Source organism: Myotis myotis, unplaced genomic scaffold (assembly GCF_014108235.1).
Source record: "Myotis myotis isolate mMyoMyo1 unplaced genomic scaffold, mMyoMyo1.p scaffold_m19_p_18, whole genome shotgun sequence".
NCBI classification, from domain to species: domain Eukaryota; kingdom Metazoa; phylum Chordata; class Mammalia; order Chiroptera; family Vespertilionidae; genus Myotis; species Myotis myotis.
The window spans coordinates 42,636,699-42,658,204 of NW_023416322.1; the positions used below are offsets into that span (position 1 = coordinate 42,636,699).

A 21,506-nucleotide genomic window follows, 5' to 3' on the forward strand; every position below is an offset into this window, starting at 1 on the left:
CGCACAGACCACGAGGAGTCGTGCGCTGCACGTGCAGCTCGCCATCCTCCGGCGGTGGCGGCAGTGGAAGCGGTTCTTCCCGCTGCGAGCGGGGTCGGAGGTCAGGACGCGGGACTACGCCGCGACCGTCGCGCAGGCGCAGGCGCAGGCAGGGGCGGGGCCAAAGGCGGGCGGCGATTGGCTGGATTCGGGAAGCCACACCCCTCGGGCAGGTCACGTGGCCGTCGGGGCGGCGTTGGCGAGCTTTTGGAGCAGCGCGCGTCAGCTGCGGGGCGGAGGTGGGGCCGGCGCGGCGAGGCGGGTTCTGGGCGGGGCGGCGCGGCCAGGACCGAACAGTTCTTTCCAACGAGTGAGCGGAGGTGGCAGGAGGTTTACGCGGGGGCTGTCGCCCGCCGGCATCGGTCCTCCCGTGACTCCGCAGGGTCGCGGTAAGTGAGTTTTGGAACGGGGGCGGGCGGGGCAGTCGGTGAGCCGCCGGGCCGCCCCATTGGCTGGGCCGATTTTGGCGCGTTCCCTGTCCGCGCTCCCTATTGGCTGGCTGGCGTTCTCGGTTGGAGTGCTGCGCCCCCTGCTGGTCGGGGTGGGGAGGCGGAGTGGCTGGCGAGGTGCCTGATTCTGCCCCGCGCCTGGCGGGTGGGGAAGTGGGACGTCCGCCCCCGGAGCAGGGACTGGCGGTGTCCGGGCGAGGGGCGTGGGGGCCGCACCCCGGGCTCGAGGGGAAGGTCGCTGAATCCTGGCCCCTCGTTACGCCGCGGCATGGCGCTGGTGACACCGGTTCCCCGGAGTGTCAGCCTGTCATTTGGAGCCAGGCCCGGGCTGGTGTCTTCCGTTGAAAAGAACTGGAGCGCGAGTGCGGGGCGCCCGGCTGCAGACCGCGCGCAGGTGCAGGGCTGACCTTCCCGGAGCGGTGGCTGTCAGCATTTGTAATGCGACGCGGACGAAAGCACATGGTACATCGCCGCCGTCCAGCTCCATCACATTCCCGAAGCTGGGCCGGCTCCCCACGGGCCATGCACTCGCGCGTTTTCGCGTATTTTCAGTTCCGTTCCGATCACTTTTTTCCCTAAACGACGTTGGTGACTCCCTGGATGACTGCGGGGTCCCAGGGCGATGGGTCATACAGTCACAGTGGCGCCCCGGACGGAGTAGAGGCATGGCCGCAACTCGGCAGATGGTCCCCAGACACGTGCCTGGGGCCAAACATGGGTGTCAGTCCGACGCAGTGGGTGCTTAGCCTCTGCACTTACCCGCGTCTCAGCTCCTGATGGTGCGGAAACATGTCCCACAATGTGAGGGCGTCGTCCCAGCGGATGGATGTTAAGCCCCTCCCAGGTCACTGCCGGGTTTATCACAGCCCGTCCGCCTGGGAAAGGGCGAGGTTGGGGTGCTGTTCTCCAGCACTGAGGCGGGCACACCCCGGGATCTGCTGCGCCTTCCCTGTGGCCTTTCACAGATCTTTCCCCTGCCCCTCAGCCCGAACACCCCCCGCCCCTCAGCCAGGACACCCCCCGCCCCTCAGCCAGGACACCCCCCGCCCCTCAGCCAGGACACCCCCCGCCCCTCAGCCAGGACACCCCCCGTCCCTCAGCCAGGACACCCCCCGCCCCTCAGCCAGGACACCCCCGCCCCTCAGCCAGGACACCCCCCGCCCCTCAGCCAGGACACCCCCCGCCCCTCAGCCAGGACACCCCCGCCCCTCAGCCAGGACACCCCCGCCCCTCAGCCAGGACACCCCCCGCCCCTCAGCCAGGACACCGGCATGTTTTGTACATTGGTTAAGACTCTGCATTTATATTTTTCCATTTTTTTTTCTATATTTTTCCTTTTGCAACAAGCTTTTTCTAACCAGAATTGTTGGGTGTGTTTATATAAAGTACAGATGTCAAGGGTCACTGGCAGGGCTAAGACCCTCCCCCAGCCCCAGCGGAGGCGCAGGCCCCGCCCCGGCGGCCTCCCTCTGCTGTTGGTGACCGCTCCTCCTTCCCCAGGTGCACAATGAACCCCAGTATGAAGCAGAAGCAGGAAGGCACCCATGGGCGCGTGCAGGTAAGTGACGGGATCGCTTTCGTCTGGGTGGGTGGAGAGCAAGTGCGTGGAAGTGTTTTGACGTAATTCGGCCAAGTTTAACCCGGCTGTTGTTTCCATAAATCTTAAATTACTGAGTTTTGGCCAGAGGAAAAGTGACAGCAGAGAACCATTAAAGAATTAATTATGGCTGAATATTAAATTTTCTGATCTTCCCGTTTAGTTAAGTCTTTACTTTCTTTCAACAGTGCATTGTCGTTTCCCGAGTATTGAGTTTTACACGCCTTTCGTTGTTTTTTCCCTAAATATGTTATTTTTAATGTTGTTGTAGATGGAGTTGTTTCCTTAGGTAAATTTTCATGTACTCATTGTTCCCATAGAGAAATACTATTGATTTTTTTGTGCCTTGATCTTGAATCCCACAACCTTGCTGAACTTGTTCAGTTCTTATAGTTTCCACTAGATTCCTTAGGATTTTTTGTAAACAGGATGCTTATTATTGCTATTTCTACTATAGATTCCTTGGTAATTATATGCAAAATTTTGTGTGTGTGCTCTTGTGGGTGTGTGTGTTTTTAAAGAGGTTTACAGAGCCCTGGCTGGTGTGCTCAGTGGATAGAACATCGGCCTGTGGACTGAAGGGTCCTGGGTTGGATTCCAGCCAAGGCGGCAGGCCCAGGTTGTGGGCTGGATCCCCTGTAGGGGGCGTGCAGGAGGCAGCCGATCAGTGATTCTCTGCCATCGTTGATGTTTCTGTCTCTCCCTCTCCCTTCCTCTCTGAAATCAATAAAAAAGATTTTTTTAAAGAGGTTCACAGAATCTCAAGTTGTTCTCTAAAAAGACTAAGACCCATAATATACAAGAACCTTTTTGGCTGTAATGAGCCTATCATTCCAATGCATAATCCGTATAAAGGAAACGATAAGATGCTATAGAGCTTACATTATAAAAGTTAAGTCTTGGGAATTGCCTTTTTGTGTGACAGTAAATTGTGGCTTCTTTGGTCATTGTTAGTAGCAAGCACTTAAATAAACCCTCCTGTTATGCAGGTTCCGGAGTTGTGTTTGCTTCTCCTAGTATTTGGAGACTGGGCTAATCTAAATTATATCTGAAATGTTGGGGGGGTGTTTGTTCTCACCGTCGCTGGCATTGGTTCTTCAGTTCAATGGGGAGATAATCATCCGCAGGGAAACCTGACCGTGGGAAAGGTGAGCTCGCGCCTGCGGGCGCCCGTTCTCACGCTGCTCCGGTGTCCTCCACTGACCTTGTTTGAGTACCACCATTGTTTGCTATCCCGTGGTGGCAGAATAACTAATGATTTTTTGCAAAACTAGAGAGAGCTCTGGGATCAGGAAATGTACGGGAAGGTATTTACATATTACCAGGAAGGCCATATTTTCCCCAAACAACTGCTGGGCCCTTTGCAGTAATTACAGTGCCCCAGGCGCTGAATTTCAGCTGTCTCCTGATGGACGGGCTCCAGGCAGACTGCTCCCACAGGCAGGGCAGGGATCCTGTACATGCGTGTGGCTGTGTGTGAGGATGGTCCCACACTCTGTTCCTTTGGTGAGCACGTGGGGATGTTCGCGGACAGTCATGATGCCAAGGAAGCCCGAGACAAATCCTGTCGATTAGGGGGAGAAGTATTTTGCAGTGTGAACAATTACTCTTTTCCCCCCAATTTTCCTGTTTTCTGGGTTTCTACCATAAATGTGTTAAGTTTGGGTGATACGATGCATTCTTAGAATTTCTTCAAACTTTATTATAATTTTAGGGAAATAAGTTTACTAGTTGGTTAAGCCGATGTCTTGTTCATACCTAGCATTGCAAAATTACCTAGCAGACCAAATTCAGGGTGGGGCCAACGTAGGTTTACAGCTGTTCATATAGAAAATAATACAATACTCAGTCATGATAACACAAGAACAAACTGGGGTTCGCGTACTCACAGCTGTGACCCTGTTTCTGCCCATCCTGCCTGTGTTCCTGTGTTCCTTTTTGGTTAGCGTAGGAGGCTAAGGCAGTCACAGTCCCTGCAGCGCTCAGGACCCATAACGAATTCTCTTGACTCTAGAGCAGTCCTGTCCCGAGGAGGACCCTGAAGATGATCCAGCCGTCCACAGCCGGGCCCCTCGTGGGCAGAGAGAACGAGGTATGTGTTCCGGGGCCAGAACCTGTGCATGAAAACCATTTGCAAGGTTTCCTTGGTTAGAAATACCCAAGTCATTGAAATTGGGCAGGAGTTTAAGAATAACAATTGTGTACTCCCCACAGAAGTGGCTTTTGTTTTAAATGATCAATTGAGGAAGTTTGACGTTGGTATGAATAGGATGCTGGTATAATACTGGTAGAACTGAGATGATAGAACACGTCATCAGCTACAGGGGGAATGCCGCCTATTTTGAGAATAAAATGGTGGACCCTTCATTTACTTCTGTATGTAAATGATGAAATCATTGTTGAAAGTGTCTAGACTTTTGCAGGTAGAAAATACTACCTTTCTATGGAACTGAATTATTTAAACAATAAAAATAAATTTCAGTTTAGCCTTAGATCCAGCTCTAATTCCAAACAGTTGCTGCAAATAAAATTCCCAAAACAGACCTTTACATTTTGGGGGAGTTTTAAACTGTATGATTTTTTAAAGAAGATCCAAAGATGTCAGAAAGACACAAACAGATGCGGCTCCATTTTTAACACATAAATAAGACCACTGAGCTTTCAAAAAATTTCTTGGCAAATTTCATATTCTTCAGAAATTTCTACATATTTATATTGTGGTTCCATATCACCTTTGACTTGTTTCTTTCTTTTGATATCCTTAATTTCTTCTTTCGCCAGTGGCTCTTCCTCCTCCCTGCTTTCCCTCTTTTCTCGGGACCAGTGGTTCTCAACCTTCTGGCCCTTTAAATACAGCTCCTCATGTTGTGGTGACCCCCAACCATAACATTATTTTCGTTGCTACTTCATCACTGTAATGTTGCTACAGTTATGAATCGTCATGTAAATATCTGATATGCAGGATGGTCTTAGGTGACCCCTGTGAAAGGGCTGTTCGACCCCCAAAGGGGTCGCGACCCCCAGGCGGAGAACCGCTGCTCTGGACTCGAGCAGTGCATGGCTTACCCTGCGATTCTTCCTTCTTCTAAACACACACCTTCAGAAGCCGGGCCTGCGCTGGTTCCCAGGTGCACCCAGCTTTCTTGCTTCTTAGAGAAAAACAAATGAGATTGACGTGTGGATTTCCATGGCAGCTGGTTAAAGGCTCATTCAAACCGAAACATCGCAGTGACCAGTCGGCGTCTAAGACTTGCGGCTCTGGAGCCACTGCGGCCCCGGAGCACGGTGAGAGCAAGGAGCTCGGAGGAGTTACCCCGGAGGCACTGGACCTCATGGCTGCAGGTAGGAGGCAAGTGTGAGATGAGATAGCCTTTATCACAGACACTGTCCTTGGAGTACAGGTCACTGTTACCTCCTCCTGTTAGGGACTCTGCCCACGGCCTCTGGGCTGGCCACATACTAGTTCACTGTGATGCTCGACACCCTAACGTTCCTTATGGTTAAAAATACCGGCACCAAACGTGGACAAGTCTTGCTGTTTTGTAAGATCCAGATATGGATGGAATATTAAAGGGAAGGATAGTGGTTAACATGTCAGCTGGATATGGGATTGCCAAGGCAGATGTAGTCTTTTCGGGGAAAAAGTGTCTAGAGACTGAGTTTGAAGAAAGGAGTGTGAATGTGCCGGGAGGGAGCCCGCAGGAGCCTGGCAGAAGTCAAGGGAGTGAGGACGGGAGCCGCCGGGCGGGAATAAATGCAAGTTTGTGTGTGTGTGTGTGTGTGTGTGTGTTTTACAGAGAGGAAGGGAGAGGGATAGAGTTAGTAGAAACATTGATGAGAGAGAAACATCGATCAGCTGCCTCCTGCACACCCCTCATTGGGGATGTGCCCACAACCAAGGTACATGCCCTTGACCGGAATTGAACCTGGGACCCTTGAGTCCGCAGGCCGACGCTCTATCCACTGAGCCAAACCGGTCAGGGCTAAATGCAAGTTTTTAATGGAATAGCAGGCGGCACCGTAAGAGGAAGCTGGCAATGGTTTTTAAGCATCATGGAAGGTCATTGATGTTGTTATTGATGAAAAATTGGAGACTTAGAGAAGTTAATTGACTTACTCAAGGTCATGGAGTCCGTTGGGCTCATTCTGAGCTGCCGGAGGACAGCAAGGAAAGGGATCGTAGGCTGTAGGGTTTATCAGGCAAATCAGGAAAGGGTGGCTGCAGAGAAGTACAGCAGCCCTCTCTCCAGTCCTGTTGTGGGGTGAACTGTAGGGTTTGTGACACTCATGTCTGACGTGGCTGAGATTTGGTGGCAAAAACACTGCAGTCACATACAGAACCGACTGTGCCACATTGTAATGTCACCACAGAGATGACACATGCCAGTCGACGTCACCTGAGCACACAACTCTCTACAGACCCTCAGTGGGATGTGTGAGAATCCCTAAAATGTCGGGGAAATAAAATAGAACAAAGTTAACTGGGTTTTCTAACTTCAGATTTAGGAAAGGGGTATTGCCAAGTGATATGGTGGTACTAAGACTGCAAATTGCTTTTTAAATAGAAAGGAGGATGCTGGGGATGTCACCGCAGCCAGAACAGGAGTGGCTTTCCGAGTTTCATGTAAAACATTGGTTTTTTAGAAAACCCGTCCTCTCAGTACTGGAAGGAAGTGGCGGAGCAGCGGCGGAAGGCTCTCTATGAAGCGCTGAAGGAGAACGAGAAGGTGAGGCTGAGTAGAACTGGTGCCGTTGTGCATTTTAATATTCCCCTCACTGCTTAGCGCACTTGGCTGGAGCAGTGTAAACGGGCTTTCATTTGGGCCTAAGGAAAGTTTAATGCGGCGGCTGTTAGGATTATTTTACCCAAAGAAGCTTAAGTGGTGGGTGCCAGCGATGGCCCCTCTGCTGGGACTGTGCAGGTGTGCCAGTCACACCTGGGAGGCCTGCGGGGTGTGCGGCGGGAGGCGAGGAACGCTGAGCTGACCCACGCCACAGCTCCACAGAGAGATCGAGCAGAAGACGAGTGAGATCGCCCGCCTGCAGAGGGAGAACCGGGAGCTGGCGGAGGTGGCGGAGCACGTGCAGCACATGGCGGAGGTTCTGGAGGTGAGTGTCCCGCCGAGCCGAGCGCGAGGACCTATGGGCTCTGGACTCGGACTCCGGGGTCCTAGCTCCCCACCCGGGACGTGAAGGTTGTGAGTAAGCAGCGAATTGGTGCTGTGGGGTCTTCGCTGTCCTCAGCGATAAAGCGGGGTCACTGGCCCTGCTCTGTAGGTTGTTATGAGAACGAGTTTCAGTAGATGGACGCTGAGCGGTGTCTCCGCTGAGAAAGTAGGGAAAAGGCTTCTCTTTCACAGCCGACGCGTCTTAGACAGTTTACATTTAACGTTCGTGCCAGCGTGACCTTCCTGTGTTCGTAAAGCTGCTCCTTGTGCGCCGGGAAGGGTGGGGCTCATCTGACTTTGTTTAAAATTGGGAAGGAACGTGTTTGTAAGGATTGGCCTTGTGCCTGTTCCATTGCCAGGCTTAGCCGAAAACCCAAGTTTTACAACTTAATGTTGTTTACAAAAAGGCATCTTGCTGATGGGATGGAAGATTTCCAAGTGAAACCCTTTTTTGTACTGAATTGCTCGCATGTTCGGGCCCTGACAGACTTTAACGTTTGAGTTTCTCACCTGGCGATGCTGTCATGGCTGCCTTGGCTGCGGAGTGTGGTCCCCAGCGGGCTCCCCGCCTTAGAGGAGGGCTCGTCCGTTGAAGAGTCAGTGCCTTCCAAGGGAGCGGGTCAGTCAGCCACGTGACGTGGCTGCGTGTGATCAGCGCGGGGGAGACTGGCAGGCCCGGGTGTGAGCGGGTTCAGCGGAGACAGTCTGCAGCGACCTCGTTGCCACACCGAGGGCCACATACCGCCGCTGGATCAGGGGCTTGGGCTTTAAAGTTTTTATAACAAACACGGCTCATTCTTTAAAAGCGGCTGAAAGGAGACGCTCTGGAGAGCTTCGAATCGCCGGACAGCGAGGGATCTGACTCTGAGGAGGCGGCGGGCGAGGATCCGGAGGCGGCGGCCACGGCGTGGGCATGAGTGCAGGGCCGCCGCGTCTTCCTCCCCCGTGTGAGCTGTGCGCAGAGACTCAGAACAGACGTGCCCGTTACCGCCACGACGGTTCTTGGTGGCAGAGCAAATAGCTGTGATGCAGACGTCCTGTTTGAGCCCTGGGACCCTATCGTGTTAAAATACAAATACTGTATGTTTTAATCTATGGTGTTTTATGTAAATAACATTTTCTCAGATGTCAGACACAACTTGTGTACGTGATAAATAAACTTCGTTTCCTAGTGAGCATATGTGTTTCTTGGAGAAACGAAGTCTAAGGAGTAAAATTTGTCTATTTCTCTGGTTTTATATCATTTTCTTTCTACCCCTCTATTGTCTGGGAGGAAACGAGGAGAAAGTGAATTTGTCCCCCTTTAGAGGAAATGGCTGAGGTTTGACTCCCCAGCTGGTTGCCCCCAGCTCAGGGTCGGACTGTGGATTTCCAGGCCCCTCGACCCCCGCTCCTCCTGGGGGTTTTGGTAAAGGCCCTGAGGAGGTGGTGTCAGGAGCTCCTCGTGTGTCTGTCCCGCCGATGGCGATGGTGACCAGGTGCACGCCCAGTGACGAGATGCAGGAATAGCTGAGGGTTCTGAAGCTATGCACGTTACATTAGATACGGCACAGAGCACACGTATAGGCTTGGTCAGTGTGGCTCGGATTGAGCGTCAACCTATGAACCAGGAGGTCACAGTTGGGTTCCGGGTCAGGGCACGTGCCCGGGTTGCAGGCTCGATCCCCAGTGTGGGGCGTGCAGGAGGCAGCTGATCAGTGTTTCTCATGAATGTTTCCATCTCTGTCCCTCTCTCTCTAAAAAATCAATAAAAACATAGGTGTTTTTAAAAGCATACACTATGGAAGGCATAAGAAGTCAGAGCCAGGTGAAATGAATGAGGAGTTTCCCATGAGCCCGTTCTGCAGGAAGACAAGGACACGGGGGTACAGTGTGCGGAGTACACGGCCGTGGGACAACGTGTTCTGAGGCGCACGGCGCCTGCAAGGGGCAACGGAGCCATGTCGCACATCGAAGGGTCACTCAGGCAAGGTCTTTGTCACCTGGAAACTGGGTCGATCGAGAGAATTTGGAAGACTTTCCTTCAGATGATGAATCTAGTGTTCAGTTAGCTACCAAATGTCGCAGCGCCGTCTGATGTGCCAGAAGCTCATGGTCTGGCAGCCAGAGAACCACCTCAGCCCAGGGCACGGTGGCTGGAGGCCGGCACCGAAACAGAAGGGGTGGGGCGCCCGTGTCCAGCACCGTAGTGGGTCTGGCTTTTCTGGGCGCCTTGGCTTAGTATCTAACACCCCATGAATCCCACCAATGCCCCTGGCATCATCCCAAAATTCCCATTTTATTACCTTCATCTGCAGGAGGTCATTTTAAAATATATTCTTACTGATTTCAGAGAGAGGGGGAGAGAGAAACATCAATGATGAGAGATTCATGGACCGGCTGCCTCCTGCACGCCCCGTACTGGGGATCGAGCCCGCAACCCGGGCCTGTGCCCTGACCGGGAATCGAACCCCAGGACCCTTCAGTCCACAGGCTGGCGCTCTATCCACTGAGCCACACCTGCTAGGGCTCAATGGGAGTTTCCAACCACCTGAAAAAAGACGCCAGGAGGGACGTGTGGGCTTTGATCGTTTATTTCTGTTCCAGGAGGGAGAGGCGTCAGTGCCTGTGGAAACCGATGAGGAAGTAGAGCACCTCGGCGAAGTTCTCGGGCCAGCCCGCCCAGTCCTTCTGCGCCAGCGCCTGCAGTTGGTACTTGAACTTGTAGTGCTCCCTCAGCTCCTCCACGTAGGACACGTTGTTGCAGGTCATGACGGACAGGGTGTAGCACGCCCAGAACTTCACCAGGAGGCTGTTGTTGACGCCCGTCTTGCTGGACTCGGGGACCGTCTCAAAAATCGCCATGAGAATGGGGACGAGCTGCAGGAACTTGGCCCTCTTCTGGGTGATGGGGTTCAAGTAGCACCAGCAGGCCACGCTCTGGAGCAGCAGGATCCTCGCGTGGGGGGCTGCCTGGGCGTTCTGCAGCAAGTTCGCCACTTCTTTCATGTGCTCGGCCGCAAACTTCCCGGCCATGGGTCCTCCTGGAAGACAAGCACCTGGGTTCCAGGAGCACTCGGCAGGCCTGGTGGCCAGGGACGGGCGGGGCGGCTCAGCTGTGCCTGTTCTTGTTGCCACCTACGGACGCTCGGGCCGGGGAACGTGTGTGTTCGAGAACTTGGGCTCTGGGAGGTCCCTGCCTGCCGAGGTCCCCGTCCTCAGACACCCTGGAGGCCTGGGTTCTCGGGCATCTCCCTTGTGGTCTCCTTCCTGCTTCTCCGTCTTCAGTACTTGAAAAATCACCAGAGCGTTTGCCCCAGCCGGTTTGGCTCAGCGGAAAGAGCGTAGGCCTGGGGACTGAAGGGTCCCGGGTTCGATTCCAGTCAAGGGCATGTACCTAGGTTGTAGGCTTGATCCCCAGCCCTGGTTGGAGCATGTGCGAAGGCAACCCATCGATGTTTCTCTCTGTGTCTCCTCTCTCCCTTCCACTCTCTAAAAGCCAATGGAGAAAGGTCCTCAGATGAGGATTAAAAAAGAAAAAACACAAGAGCAGCAGAGCAGCAACGAGAACCCCAGAAGGCTGAGCTGCAAAGCCGGGGCTGGTGGTCGGAGAGGTTTCTCGCAAGCTAGCCGCTCTGCCCTTCCCTCCCGTTCCAACCCCTCCCACCCCAGCTCTTGCAGGCCTGGGACCAGCGAGGCCATCCTGGCTCTGCCCCCTGACCCCACCTGGTCCTGCACCACCTGGTCCTCCTCCTGACCCCCAGCTCTTCCTCGTTCCAGTCTCAAACGCCGAGAAGGGAGGAGCCTGTTAGAGGTGAGGCGTGAGGAGCAGCCTCATCACTGGCCCGATTCCAGCCTGGACTTCCCACCTGACTTGCATTTCTCTTACATGCTAAGAATGTTCTCGTCAATGTTCAAGTTTTAGCTGAGCCCGGCTGGCGTGGCTCAGTGGTTGAGCGGTGACCTATGAATCAGAAGGTCACAGTTCCATTCCCAGTCGGGGCACAGGCCTGGGTTGCAGGCTTGATCCCCAGAGTGGGGTGTACAGGAGGCAGTCGATCAATGATTCTCTCTCATCATTGATGTTTCTCTCTCTCTCTCTCTCTCTCTCCCCTTCTGAAATCAATAAAAATACATTTTTAAAAAAGAATCCTTTGTACCAAATAAATAAATAAAAAAACCCAGATCCTTAAGGAGAAAAATAAACAGTAATGTCTTTGGTGGTACAAAGACAGAAAACTGGTAACTTAGGCAAAGGAAGTGTTGCTGGGGTTTTAAGACGAGCCCTGTGAAGACCCTCACTTAGTGTAACCAGCAAACGGGGTGTGAAACGGACGTCAGCCCTGGAGGGTCGTACCTGTGAAGGCCAGCAGTCCGATCCTGTAGGCGGCCTGAGCCCTCTCCTCGATGGCCAGGGATTTGTTCTTCAATGTCTGGCCAAGTGCCATGATTTTTTCTTTATGAAAAATAGTCTGGCTTTGGGGTATATATTCTTTCTCCTCCTCAACGAAGAAGCCCATAATATAGACATTCCAGAACCTCCGGAGGCACCGGCCCAGCCGCACAACATACTGATAAACCCGAGACTCGTACTGCTCAGAAGGAACATGGGCCGTGGCCATTGTGTGGACAGGCCAGGGGCTCCCGGTCCACTGCGCGCCACTGGCCACAATAGTTCAGAACTCTGGAACGCATCACCTAGCAACGGAGTCTCCTGGACCACACGGGCTGGGGAGCAGAGGGTGCTGCCTGGGGTTTGGGCTGAGAACACAGATGAAGGATGATGCTTCTTATCCTCCAGGAGCTCAGAGTCTTTTTTTTCCAAGTAGCTTCATAAAATGCCCGAGGAGTGCTGGCCGGCGTGGCTCCATGGCTGCATGTTGGCCTGTGAACCACGAGTTCACAGTTGGATTCCTGGCTGGGCACAGGCCCAGGTTGCAGGCTTGATCCCCAGCGGGGGGCGTGCAGGAGGCAGCCAATCCATGATTCTCTCTCATCATTGATGTTTCTCTCTCTCACTCCCATTCCCTTCCTCTCTGAAATCAATAAACATATATTTAAAAGAAAATATCCAAGAAGCAAATATTACTATCCCTCATTATGGATGAAGGAATGTCAAGATCAGAACAAATTCCAATGGGGAGTGAGGTGTCGTGTATATGTACCGACTCGCGAGGGCGTGTGAAAAAATACAGTGGACTCTGGGCCTGAGACCAGAGATTCAAAAATAGTTTTTATTTGAACGTCCAGGATGGGAACAGTGATGGATACAAATGCCACAAAACAACGCACCCCTTCAACCAAAACAAAATGCAGACGTGAATATAAAAGACCTGGAGTCCGTTGCTCATGCAATATTCAAAATTCTTTTAAAAAACACACACCACAACCAACAAAACACTTGGTCACATTTGGGATTTGAGTTTTCTATAAAAAAAAAAAATCATCTCCACCATTTCACAGGGACTGCAGCTTATGCAGGCTATCCTAACTATAGACTGTACAAGGAACTTTTCAAAGGAAGGACATAGGCATATATATAATATTTATAAATATACAAATAGATATATATATACACACACACTGTAACTTCACAGTCCCAAGGACTCTTTGCCGGGAAACCCGGCAGACACTGTTTAAGTTGAACTAAGAGCTGCTGTAAAGGTCTGCTGACGTGTAGATATTTAAAATGACACCTCACTGGCATTTTATACAAACACATCTGGAGTACAGTTCAAGCTACACTCACACCTATTAGATAACTTGGCATATCCCGCCCCGTATACGCCTCGGAGGAAGCCCCGTTATGTACCAGGAGCTCCTGAGCAGGCGTGGACTTTAACTACTGGGTTTGCTCCCCTGGTGGGAGCGGTGAGGGCTGCTGCTGTTCTATTTGGCCAAGGGGTCCCAGCAGGGGGCAGTCACCCCCCCCCAGGGGGCAGTCTTCATCCTGACCTCCTGGGGTTGTCACGGAAACAAGGACCCCTTTTCAATGTCCCTCCAACTTGCGCGCGCCCGCGCCTCAGGGAGCGCCCAGCTTTTCTGAAGCCGTGGCTTTGGGTTTGGGTTGGTCTTAGCAGCCAAGTACCTCTATAGAAAAAGATCATAAAAAAATGGCTCTTGTTTGTTCAAAAATAAAAGCAGACGCAATGCGTGCCTTTGTGTTTAAGGAGTAGGGGGGTGATCTCCCAAGGTCGTCTGCTCCTGGTCACCTCCCCACCTCCTCACCACCGTGGAAACACGCTTTCGGAACTCTCAGGAGGAGGAAGAGGGACAGGAGGCACAGTGACACGTGACGTGTAAAAACATTACGCTCTTACAGTGTGGCGTTCTACCGTCGCGCAGGCAAACTTTTATTGGGAGCAATTCTTTTTTGTGCTTTTCATTGAAGGTAAAATTAGGTGGCTGGTGGGGGGTGGGGGGTGGGGACCCTCAACCCCGAGAACACGACGGACGGAGAGAACTGCAAGCTGTACGACATTTACCCGAGTCTCACAGGACGGCCTCAAGCTCACAGAACTTCTGGAAAAGTACAGAGATGGCTGTTTTGAAATCCCATACGTGTCAGAGACGGGGGCTCTGTTGACTCAGCGCTGCCCGCGGTCGGCGATGTGACTGACCTACGCTGCACACAGCCCTCCCGCAGCGGGCACAGCTCGCGCTGGGCGCTGGACCGGGTCGCGTTCTGTCTACACCGCGGGAGGTTTCCGGCTACATCGCGGCGCCTCCGGGACCCCAGGGCCGTCTGTGACGACAGCTGTTGGGTCATTAAAAGGCCGTGGCCACCTCGGTCCCGTGACGGCCTCCGACGTGGGCGCAGTCCCGGGGGAACTTGTCCAGCTGCTCGTAGGCCAGCCGCCCGTCTTCGCCTGGATGGGAACGCGAGAAACGGGTACCAGCGTCAGCTCAACGCTCCGCTGTCACCGTCAGGGAAGGAAAAGTCACCTCTCTTGTTAATGATGCCGTTTCTCTCTTTGGAGCCGAGGCCGGAGCCGGGCAGCGGGCAGGTGGGAGGCGAGAGGTCTGGGGCACGTGGTGTCCGTGAGTTCACTAAGCAGGTTTACCCCTGCCACGCCCGGGAGCCTGCTGCGGCGGGGCGCGGCCTCCACGCGCGGGTCCTGGCCCCTGGAGCGTGCAACGTCCGCACGGCTTTTACCTTTACACGTCTGTGCCGGCGCCTACACGGCCGTTCATAGAGTCACATTCAGGCTTCCAAACGCCAGCCAGAAGTGACCATGTCAACGTGGTGACGAGCCTACCGCCCACCACGGGCTCAGGCTGTCAGCAGGAGCGCCCTGAACGGCCAACGCGTGTCAATTACTTGACTATTTTGTTCCATTTTTCCTCATTTAAAAACTTTACCAGCAAGTGGGAGAGTGAGGGCGAGAAGCTTCCGTCCATTTAACACAGAGACTGAGGACAGAGTCAGCTGTGCTTGACCTGGGCCCGGCCGGCGAGCTCAGTGGCTGAGCGTCGACCTCTGAACCAGGAGGTCAGGGTTCGATTCCCGGTCAGGGCACAGGCCCGGGTTATGGGCTCGATCCCCAGTGAGGGGCGTGCAGGAGGCAGCAGCCCAGACCCCGGCTCGTGCCACGACGGTGTGACTTCCAGGTTCTTAGTCCAAAATCCTGCCCAGACTGAGGCGGCATCCCGGAGGCTCCCAGCCCTCACCCTCCACATCCAGGGGTCAGGACAGAAGCCGGAGAGACGTGGAGACGAGGATTCCTCATGCTGGGTGTGTATGAGTGTGTGTGTGTGTGTGCGCGCGTGCATTACGTGTGTGAGAGTATATGTGCGTGTGTTGTGAGTGTGAGTGTGTGTGTGAATATTGTGAACGTGTGTGTGTGAGCGTGTGAGCGTGTGTGTGAGCGTGTGTGTGAGCGTGTGTGTGAGCAGGCAGCCATGGGGGGGACTCGCTACATGGTGCACAGGGACCCTCCCCGACAGCTCTGTGTAAGACTCAAAAGCACGCAGCCCCATGCACACTCACCCAGAGACAGGAGGGTTTCGGAGGCCACGTTTCTGATCTCCTCCGCGTCCGACTGGCACAGGGTCACCAGCATCTTGATGCTCTCCGTGGCCTGCGGGGCGGGGCCATGCACAGCGTGAGCTGACATCTGTCCGGGGCCAGGCTGTCCTACCCGGGCCCCTCCAGCTGCATGTGGGGAGCTGGGTCCCGGCTCCTGGGCGCCACCCCACGGGCGGGGTGAACTCCCGGAGAGAGCCAGGTCCCCAGCAGCAGGAGCCCTGAGGGCTTCCCTGTATTTTATTGTGGTTTATTGTTTATATTAATAGACATTTGACTTGTCTTACGAGCACTGGGACCGCAGTGGAGGGCGGCTGGGCTGCCCTCTCGTCCTCCCCTCAGACTGACCAGTCTCGCTGTTTGTGACTACATCTTGGCGACTGGAAGGTGAGCCCGTTGGCGCTGGGGAGTCAGTGCTTTTCATCCCGTGTGGCTTCCAGGAGGCCGCCCCCACCCCGACCGGTGAAGGCCGAGCTGCCCCGGGAAAGCCGTCACGGGGCCGGGCTGGACCCACGGGCACCCTGAGGTGCAGTGCTGCGCACAGCGGACGGGGCCCTGCTGGTGTTTTGGACACAACGCACATTAGTGCGTCATCACAGCCTCTCTCTTTGGGGATCAGAGACACTTTTCCAGGACTGAGCCGGAAGGAACAGAGTAGGAGGGTCTGAAACATCACATTTTGTTATGTTGCAAGAAGAGAAAAAAGGACTCCAAGCAACAAACAGGGCAGAGGAGACCAGCAATGCCGCTAACGGGGCTTGCACACGCACACGCGCACATGCACACGCACACGCACACACGCACACGCGGCTCAGTCCTGCACCACAGACAGACAGACAGACACACACACACACACACACACACACACACACACACACACACACGGCAGGAAGCTGTCCCTGCTCAGGGCTCAGTCCCACGGGCCTCACCTGCAGGCTCTGAAGAGCCAGGCACGCCGCCTTCTGCAGCTGCAGGTCACGGGCAGTCAGGGCCTCACAGTAGTAGAGCAGGGCCTGGTGGGAGGAGGGCAGTGAACACCTGGTTTTAGGGGTTCCTATCCGTTACTGCCTGACACGGACTACAGCTAAACCATTCACTCTGCATTGCCTTCCGAGCCAAAAGCCCATGAAAACTCACGTTGCTAAAAGAGCCGTCTTTTTACATTTCCTATCCACTATGTGGATCCCGTATGCTGGGCCAGGCCAGCGGCTCTGGGAGGATGAAGCTGGAAGATGCACGGCCATGAGCCCAGTTTTCGGGGGACGTGGGGCCCCGCAGAGGCGCTCAGGCTAGTTAGAAGGAACCGTGCTATTTCACAGGAAAGCTACAGGGCGCTCACCAGAGGGTATGCTTATGCTTTGAGAGAGGAAGGGAGGGAAAGGGAGGAAGGGAGAGAGAGAGAGAAGCATCGATTGGTTGGGGTCCTATACGCACCCCAACTGGGAGTCAAACCAGAAACCTTTGGGTGTACAGGATGATGCTCCAACCAACTGAGCCACCGTCCAAGATACAGATTCTTGCCTGACCTGTGGCTCAGTGGTTGAGCGCCGACCTATGAACCACGAGGTCACAGTTCAATTCCTGGTCAGGGCACATGCCTGGATTGTGGGGTGTACAGGAGAATGTATCCATGATTCTCTCTCATCATTGATGTTTCTCTCTCTCCCTCTCCCTTCCTCTCTGAAATCAGTAACAAATACTTTTAAAGACGATACACATTCGTCCTAGAGAAGGAAACGGCACAACAGTCACAGCAGGTGACAGGAGGAAGCATCGTGGGGCTTGGCCAGGGCCCCGCAGCCTACCTTCTCCCTGAAAGGCTGGTTCCCGGCGGCCGCCTCCAGGTACAGCCTCACGGCCTGGCTGACGCCGCGGTCGGCCCCGGTTAAGAGCAGAGCCAGGGTCCGGAGCACCTCCTGCTGGGCCGGGAGGCTGCTGGGGGCCAGGCCGCTGACCGCCTGGCGCAGCTTCTCGTCCCGCAGCGACTGCAGGCTCCGCACCATGGAGACTGGGGAGGAAACGCAGAGGAGGGCGCTCAGCGAGCAGGCGCCACCCAGCAGCAGAGCCACGTCTGGGCAGACCAGGGCGTGACAGAGGGGGCTTCCGCTCCTCGAGGACAGGGCCCATCAGTGCTGTGACTCTGTCAAGGCCAATGAGGCGCTTGGGAGGAGAACGGCGTGGTCTCCAGCCCATAATGGCCACGAAATTAACTGTCGGATGAACTAAGCCGGCAAATGAAAAAGTACACAGTAGTCTGGCCGGCGGGCTCAGTGGTTGAGCGTTGACTTGTGAATCAGGAGGTCACGGTTTGATTGCCGGACAGGGCACAGGCCCGGGTTGCGGGCTCCATCCCCATGTGGCAGCCGATCCATGACTCTCATCATTGCAGTTTCTGTCTCTCTCTCCCTCTCCCTCCCTCTCTGAAAGCGATAATATAAAAAAGAAGGCCACTCCGTGTCCCTCCACCGCCCATGCCCCGCGAGCCGCCCACCTTGGCCCGCCAGCTGGCGCACATGGCCCTCCAGGCCGCCCATCCCGGGGCCGGAGAAGTAGCCGTGAAACTGGAAGACGGTGACCACCTCGGAGGCCAGGCTGGGGGGCAGCAGGGGCTCCGGCCGGTCCAGGATCTGGGCCACCAGCGTCCGAAACACTGTTGGGGAAGAGAAGACACAAGGCAGCCGTTAGGAGACGCATTCATTCATTCATTCATTCACTCGCTCGTTTTCTCACTGTGGAGCAGGACAGAGCGAAGCCCGCCAGTGGACTAACCCCAGGCACAGCGGGCGACCGGTGCCGTCTACACACCTGCCCAAGGGCCGTTTAGATCCAAGTGCAGGTCACAGCTGTGCCCCGTGAGGTCACTGTGAGCCCTTCCCCGCTTACAAGTCAGCACAGCCTGCGCCCCAACTTCAGGCAGCTGACTCCTTTCGCTCATCAAAAGAGCTGAGACTCATGCCAAACGGAGCCTGCACCCGTAACTCATTCTTCTTAAAATCGCCTCCCAGCCCCCGAGGGTGCGGACAGATGACAGCGTCTGGGCTCTGATTCAGGGGCATTTGAGCTGCTGCGAACTCCATGTGCACGTCCCTCCCTTGTGAGCGTGTATTTCTCTTGACCTCTTCCGGAGCGGGGTGCTGGCTCCCAGGGGAGGGGTTTACTGAGTGTGGGTAGAACTGCCCATTTCCCAAGGGGTCGCCACACCCGCCGACATCGGGGCTGGGAGGTGCCACCCAGCGACATGGGAAGGCAGGGCTTCCCCAGGTCCCTGCGCTGCTGAGTCAGCACGTGCTCCGTCTGGTTTCCTAGGTCTCCCTGGGGGAGGCCTGGCGTCCAGGGTGGCGGCGGGCGGAGGAGTGGGGACCCTGGGGCAGACCGCCCCCCCACGGTGCCCACCTGGGTCTGCCAGGCCTGGGTAGTCTGCGTTGACGGCGCCAGCGAAGCTGGCCTCCAGCTGCTGGACCACCCGGTCGGCCGAGCTGTGGTATACGCCCGCTGGGCCGCAGCACTCGGTCCAGAAGGACAGCAGGGACGGCTGCTGGTGGAACTCGGGGATGGCTGGAAGGAAGGAAGGACGCCGTGAGGCCGGGCGAGGGACCCGGCCGGGGGGGGGGGGGGGGGGGGCGAGGCGTGGCCACCACCCCCTTTTTAAAAAATTATTATTTTTAAAATTTATTGATTTCAGAGAGGAAGGGAGAGGGAGAGAGAGATGGAAACATCAGTGATGAGAGAGAACCATGGATCGGCTGCCTCCTGCACGCCGTCTACTGGGGATCAGCCCACACCCCGGGCCTGTGCCCTGACTGGAATCGAACCGTGACCTCCTGGTTCCTAGGTCCATGCTCACCACGGAGCCGCACCGGCTGGGCCCCCACCGGCCTGTTATTACTATTTCCTAAGGACCCTCGTCGGCTGATGGCCACAGGACGCAGCCGTCCTGCTGAGGGCCCCTGCAGCCGACAGGAAGCAGAGCCCTTTGCTTTCGGGGAGAGAAACCCAGTCCTCTCACCCCCCTCCCCTTCCCGCCCCCCCCTCCCTTCCACTCTCTCTAAAAATCAATGGAAAAAATATATTCCGTGTATGTGTGTGTGTGTGTGTGTGTGTGAGGCCACACACCTTCTAAGGCATCTTTCCCGGGTCAAGTTCCCCACCTAGAACTCTCTGACCCAGGGACCCTCACGAAGGCCTTAGGTTCTCCCTAAGGTTTGGCTCCCGGTAGGTTTGGGGGCATCTTGCATGTGACCCTGGGCCACGGTGGGGCTGTCTTAGCCAATTCAGTGTGAGGACAATCCGCATCTCACATCCCCACAGGGAGCCACGCTAGAGGTGACATGGTGCTGTCTGCACACCCGTGTCTGCACACCTGTGTCTGTCTGCACACCTGTGCCTGCACACCTGCATGTCTGTACACTCGTGCCTGCACACCCGTGTCTGTCTGCACACCTGTGTGCGCACACCCATATCTGTCTGTACACCCGTGTCTGCACCCAAGTGCCTGCCTATGAAGGAGGCCCCAGCAGAAGCCGGGTGCACTTTGACTCCGAAGGTGAAGGGGGCGCTAGTGAGACCCCACAGCTGTGGGGCAGCCCCTGCTCTGAATGCTCTGCTGCTGCCTGTCCAGACACAGAGGAGGAGGGGTAAAGAGCGGGGAAGGGAGGAGGGGTGAAGAGCGGGGAGGGGCAGAGGGGGGTCAGCGTGGACTCCCAGGCAGGGCCTCACCTTCCAGGACGGAACCGATGTTCCCTATGTGCTCGTCACTGAGGGCGGCGAGTTTCTCCATCACGCGGATTTGCTCGGAAAGCTTCTCCAGGAGATTTCTCGCCACGAAGGGGGTTTTGCTGGAGAAGACAATTTGCTGGGGAGGAAACGAGAGCATTGTCTCAGGCGTGGGGCCCAGCGCCCCTCCCGACCGCGCTTCCTGCGCCCGCTGGGGACGTGGCCGACTCCGTGGCGCCCTGCCCCGGGCGATGCTGCTCCTGGGTTCAGTGCTGAAACCAGACAGGCTCCCGTGGCTTTTTGCGTGCCCCCGCCTACACACATTCTGGAACTCTCTCAGGGGGGGCGGTGAGGCCACTGGAAATCAGTGAGCCCTCTCCATAGGGAGGCGCGTTCAGGCTGCCGTGGGTGTGTACGCCCCAAAAGACGCATTTTATAAGCGTGGTGGTTTTTCTCAGCCTGGATCTATTTCCTTGTTTTCAAGCTGAAATTAGCAGCATGGTGTCTAATAGTCATAATTATAACCAAGCTATCTCGCCCACCCGCGTGGCTCCGTGGCTGAGCATCGGCCTCTGAACCGGGAGGTCAGGGTTTGATTCCCCATCAGGGCACAGGCCCGGATGGTGGGCTCCATTCCCAGTGTGGGGACTGTCTCTCATCATTGATGTCTCTCTCTCTCTCTCTCTCCCTCTCCCTTCCTCTCTGAAATTAATAAAAATATATATTTTTTAAAAAAGCAGCAGCAGCGCTCCCTCTCTGGTCCACGAACCGCCTGGGCCTACCGCGACGCCGTCGGCCGTACCTGCACGAGCTGGGTGCACTGCTGGAGGTGCCTGACGATGGCGATGTCCAGGCTCTCGCTCCCCGTGGTCAGCGGGAGGGGGCTGCCGGCCACGCTGGTGCCCACGCCCGTGTCTTCCGTCAGCGCCTCGCTGAGGTGCGCCCTGGCCTCTGGGTGAACTGACCTGTAGCTGTTGAAGGAGGAAGGTAGCGACAGGGGAGCCATTTCTTTCCGTGTGGAAACCACAGGTCAACTCGACGTGGCTCCCCTCAGGTCCCCAAGAGCTCCTCCCACGGCCTGGAAAACCCAAGCTGCCTTTTTCTTCTTTTTTCAGTCCTCACCTGGGGATATGTTTCCATTGAATTTTTAGGGAGAGTGGAAGAAAGAGGGAAAGACAGAGAGAAACACTGATGTGAGAGACACACATCGACTGGTTGCCTCCTGCACGGCCCCAACGAGGGCATGGGAGGACCCTGCAACCGAGGTTTGTGCCCTTGACCAGAATCGAACCCGGGACCCTTGGGTTCGCAGGTCGATGCTCTATCCACTGAGAAAACCGGCCAGGGCTCGAGCTACCTTGCAACACATCTCAAGTCAGCCTGTCACCAATGTGCCTGATGTAAAAGGTCAGGCAGAAAAACTGCTTCCCGGCTCTCGGCACAGAGAACCGTTCGCCAGCAGCCTCACCGAGTCTCAGAAACCTGCCCAGGCGACACTCGCGACGGGGGACCCGCCCAGGGTCCTGGATTAAACC

General features: G+C 55.4%; 3 protein-coding genes across 12 annotated transcripts in view; 1 reads left to right on the top strand and 2 right to left on the bottom strand.

The window, feature by feature from the left end:
* The first annotated feature begins 291 nt into the window (after positions 1-291).
* GMNN (geminin DNA replication inhibitor) lies at positions 292-8,454 on the top strand. Of its 7 annotated transcripts, none has more exons than XM_036344119.1 (7): positions 292-428; positions 1,989-2,046; positions 4,105-4,177; positions 5,280-5,427; positions 6,730-6,812; positions 7,084-7,194; positions 8,060-8,454. In XM_036344119.1, the coding sequence occupies exons 2-7, from the start codon at positions 2,033-2,035 to the stop codon at positions 8,168-8,170; spliced, it is 540 nt and encodes a 179-aa protein (XP_036200012.1). In that variant the 5' UTR covers positions 292-428; positions 1,989-2,032; the 3' UTR covers positions 8,171-8,454. The 7 variants fall into 7 exon arrangements, 6 of the variants coding, with proteins under 6 accessions (XP_036200012.1, XP_036200015.1, XP_036200017.1 ...); XR_004973360.1 differs by having other exon boundaries at positions 298-428; positions 4,100-4,177; positions 7,008-7,194; XM_036344122.1 differs by having other exon boundaries at positions 298-428; positions 4,100-4,177.
* Positions 8,455-9,695: 1,241 nt separating this feature from the next.
* On the bottom strand, positions 9,696-12,192 carry ARMH2 (armadillo like helical domain containing 2). Its single transcript, XM_036344057.1, has 2 exons — positions 11,590-12,192; positions 9,696-10,276 (listed from the first exon to the last, which is right to left on the bottom strand). The coding sequence occupies exons 1-2, from the start codon at positions 11,852-11,854 to the stop codon at positions 9,852-9,854; spliced, it is 690 nt and encodes a 229-aa protein (XP_036199950.1). The 5' UTR covers positions 11,855-12,192; the 3' UTR covers positions 9,696-9,851.
* A 247-nt stretch (positions 12,193-12,439) lies between these two features.
* The window catches only part of RIPOR2 (RHO family interacting cell polarization regulator 2), a 77,706-nt gene continuing 68,639 nt past the window's right edge, over positions 12,440-21,506 (bottom strand). For all 4 annotated transcript variants that reach the window (XM_036343036.1, XM_036343038.1, XM_036343037.1 and 1 more), the window contains 8 exons: positions 20,774-20,942; positions 19,975-20,110; positions 18,652-18,813; positions 17,750-17,908; positions 17,064-17,266; positions 16,188-16,271; positions 15,223-15,313; positions 12,440-14,101 (listed from right to left, as the gene is read on the bottom strand). In XM_036343036.1, the coding sequence (XP_036198929.1) occupies positions 14,001-14,101; positions 15,223-15,313; positions 16,188-16,271; positions 17,064-17,266; positions 17,750-17,908; positions 18,652-18,813; positions 19,975-20,110; positions 20,774-20,942 (1,105 nt within the window). In that variant the 3' untranslated portion in view covers positions 12,440-14,000. The remainder of the gene's footprint in view (positions 14,102-15,222; positions 15,314-16,187; positions 16,272-17,063; positions 17,267-17,749; positions 17,909-18,651; positions 18,814-19,974; positions 20,111-20,773; positions 20,943-21,506) is intronic.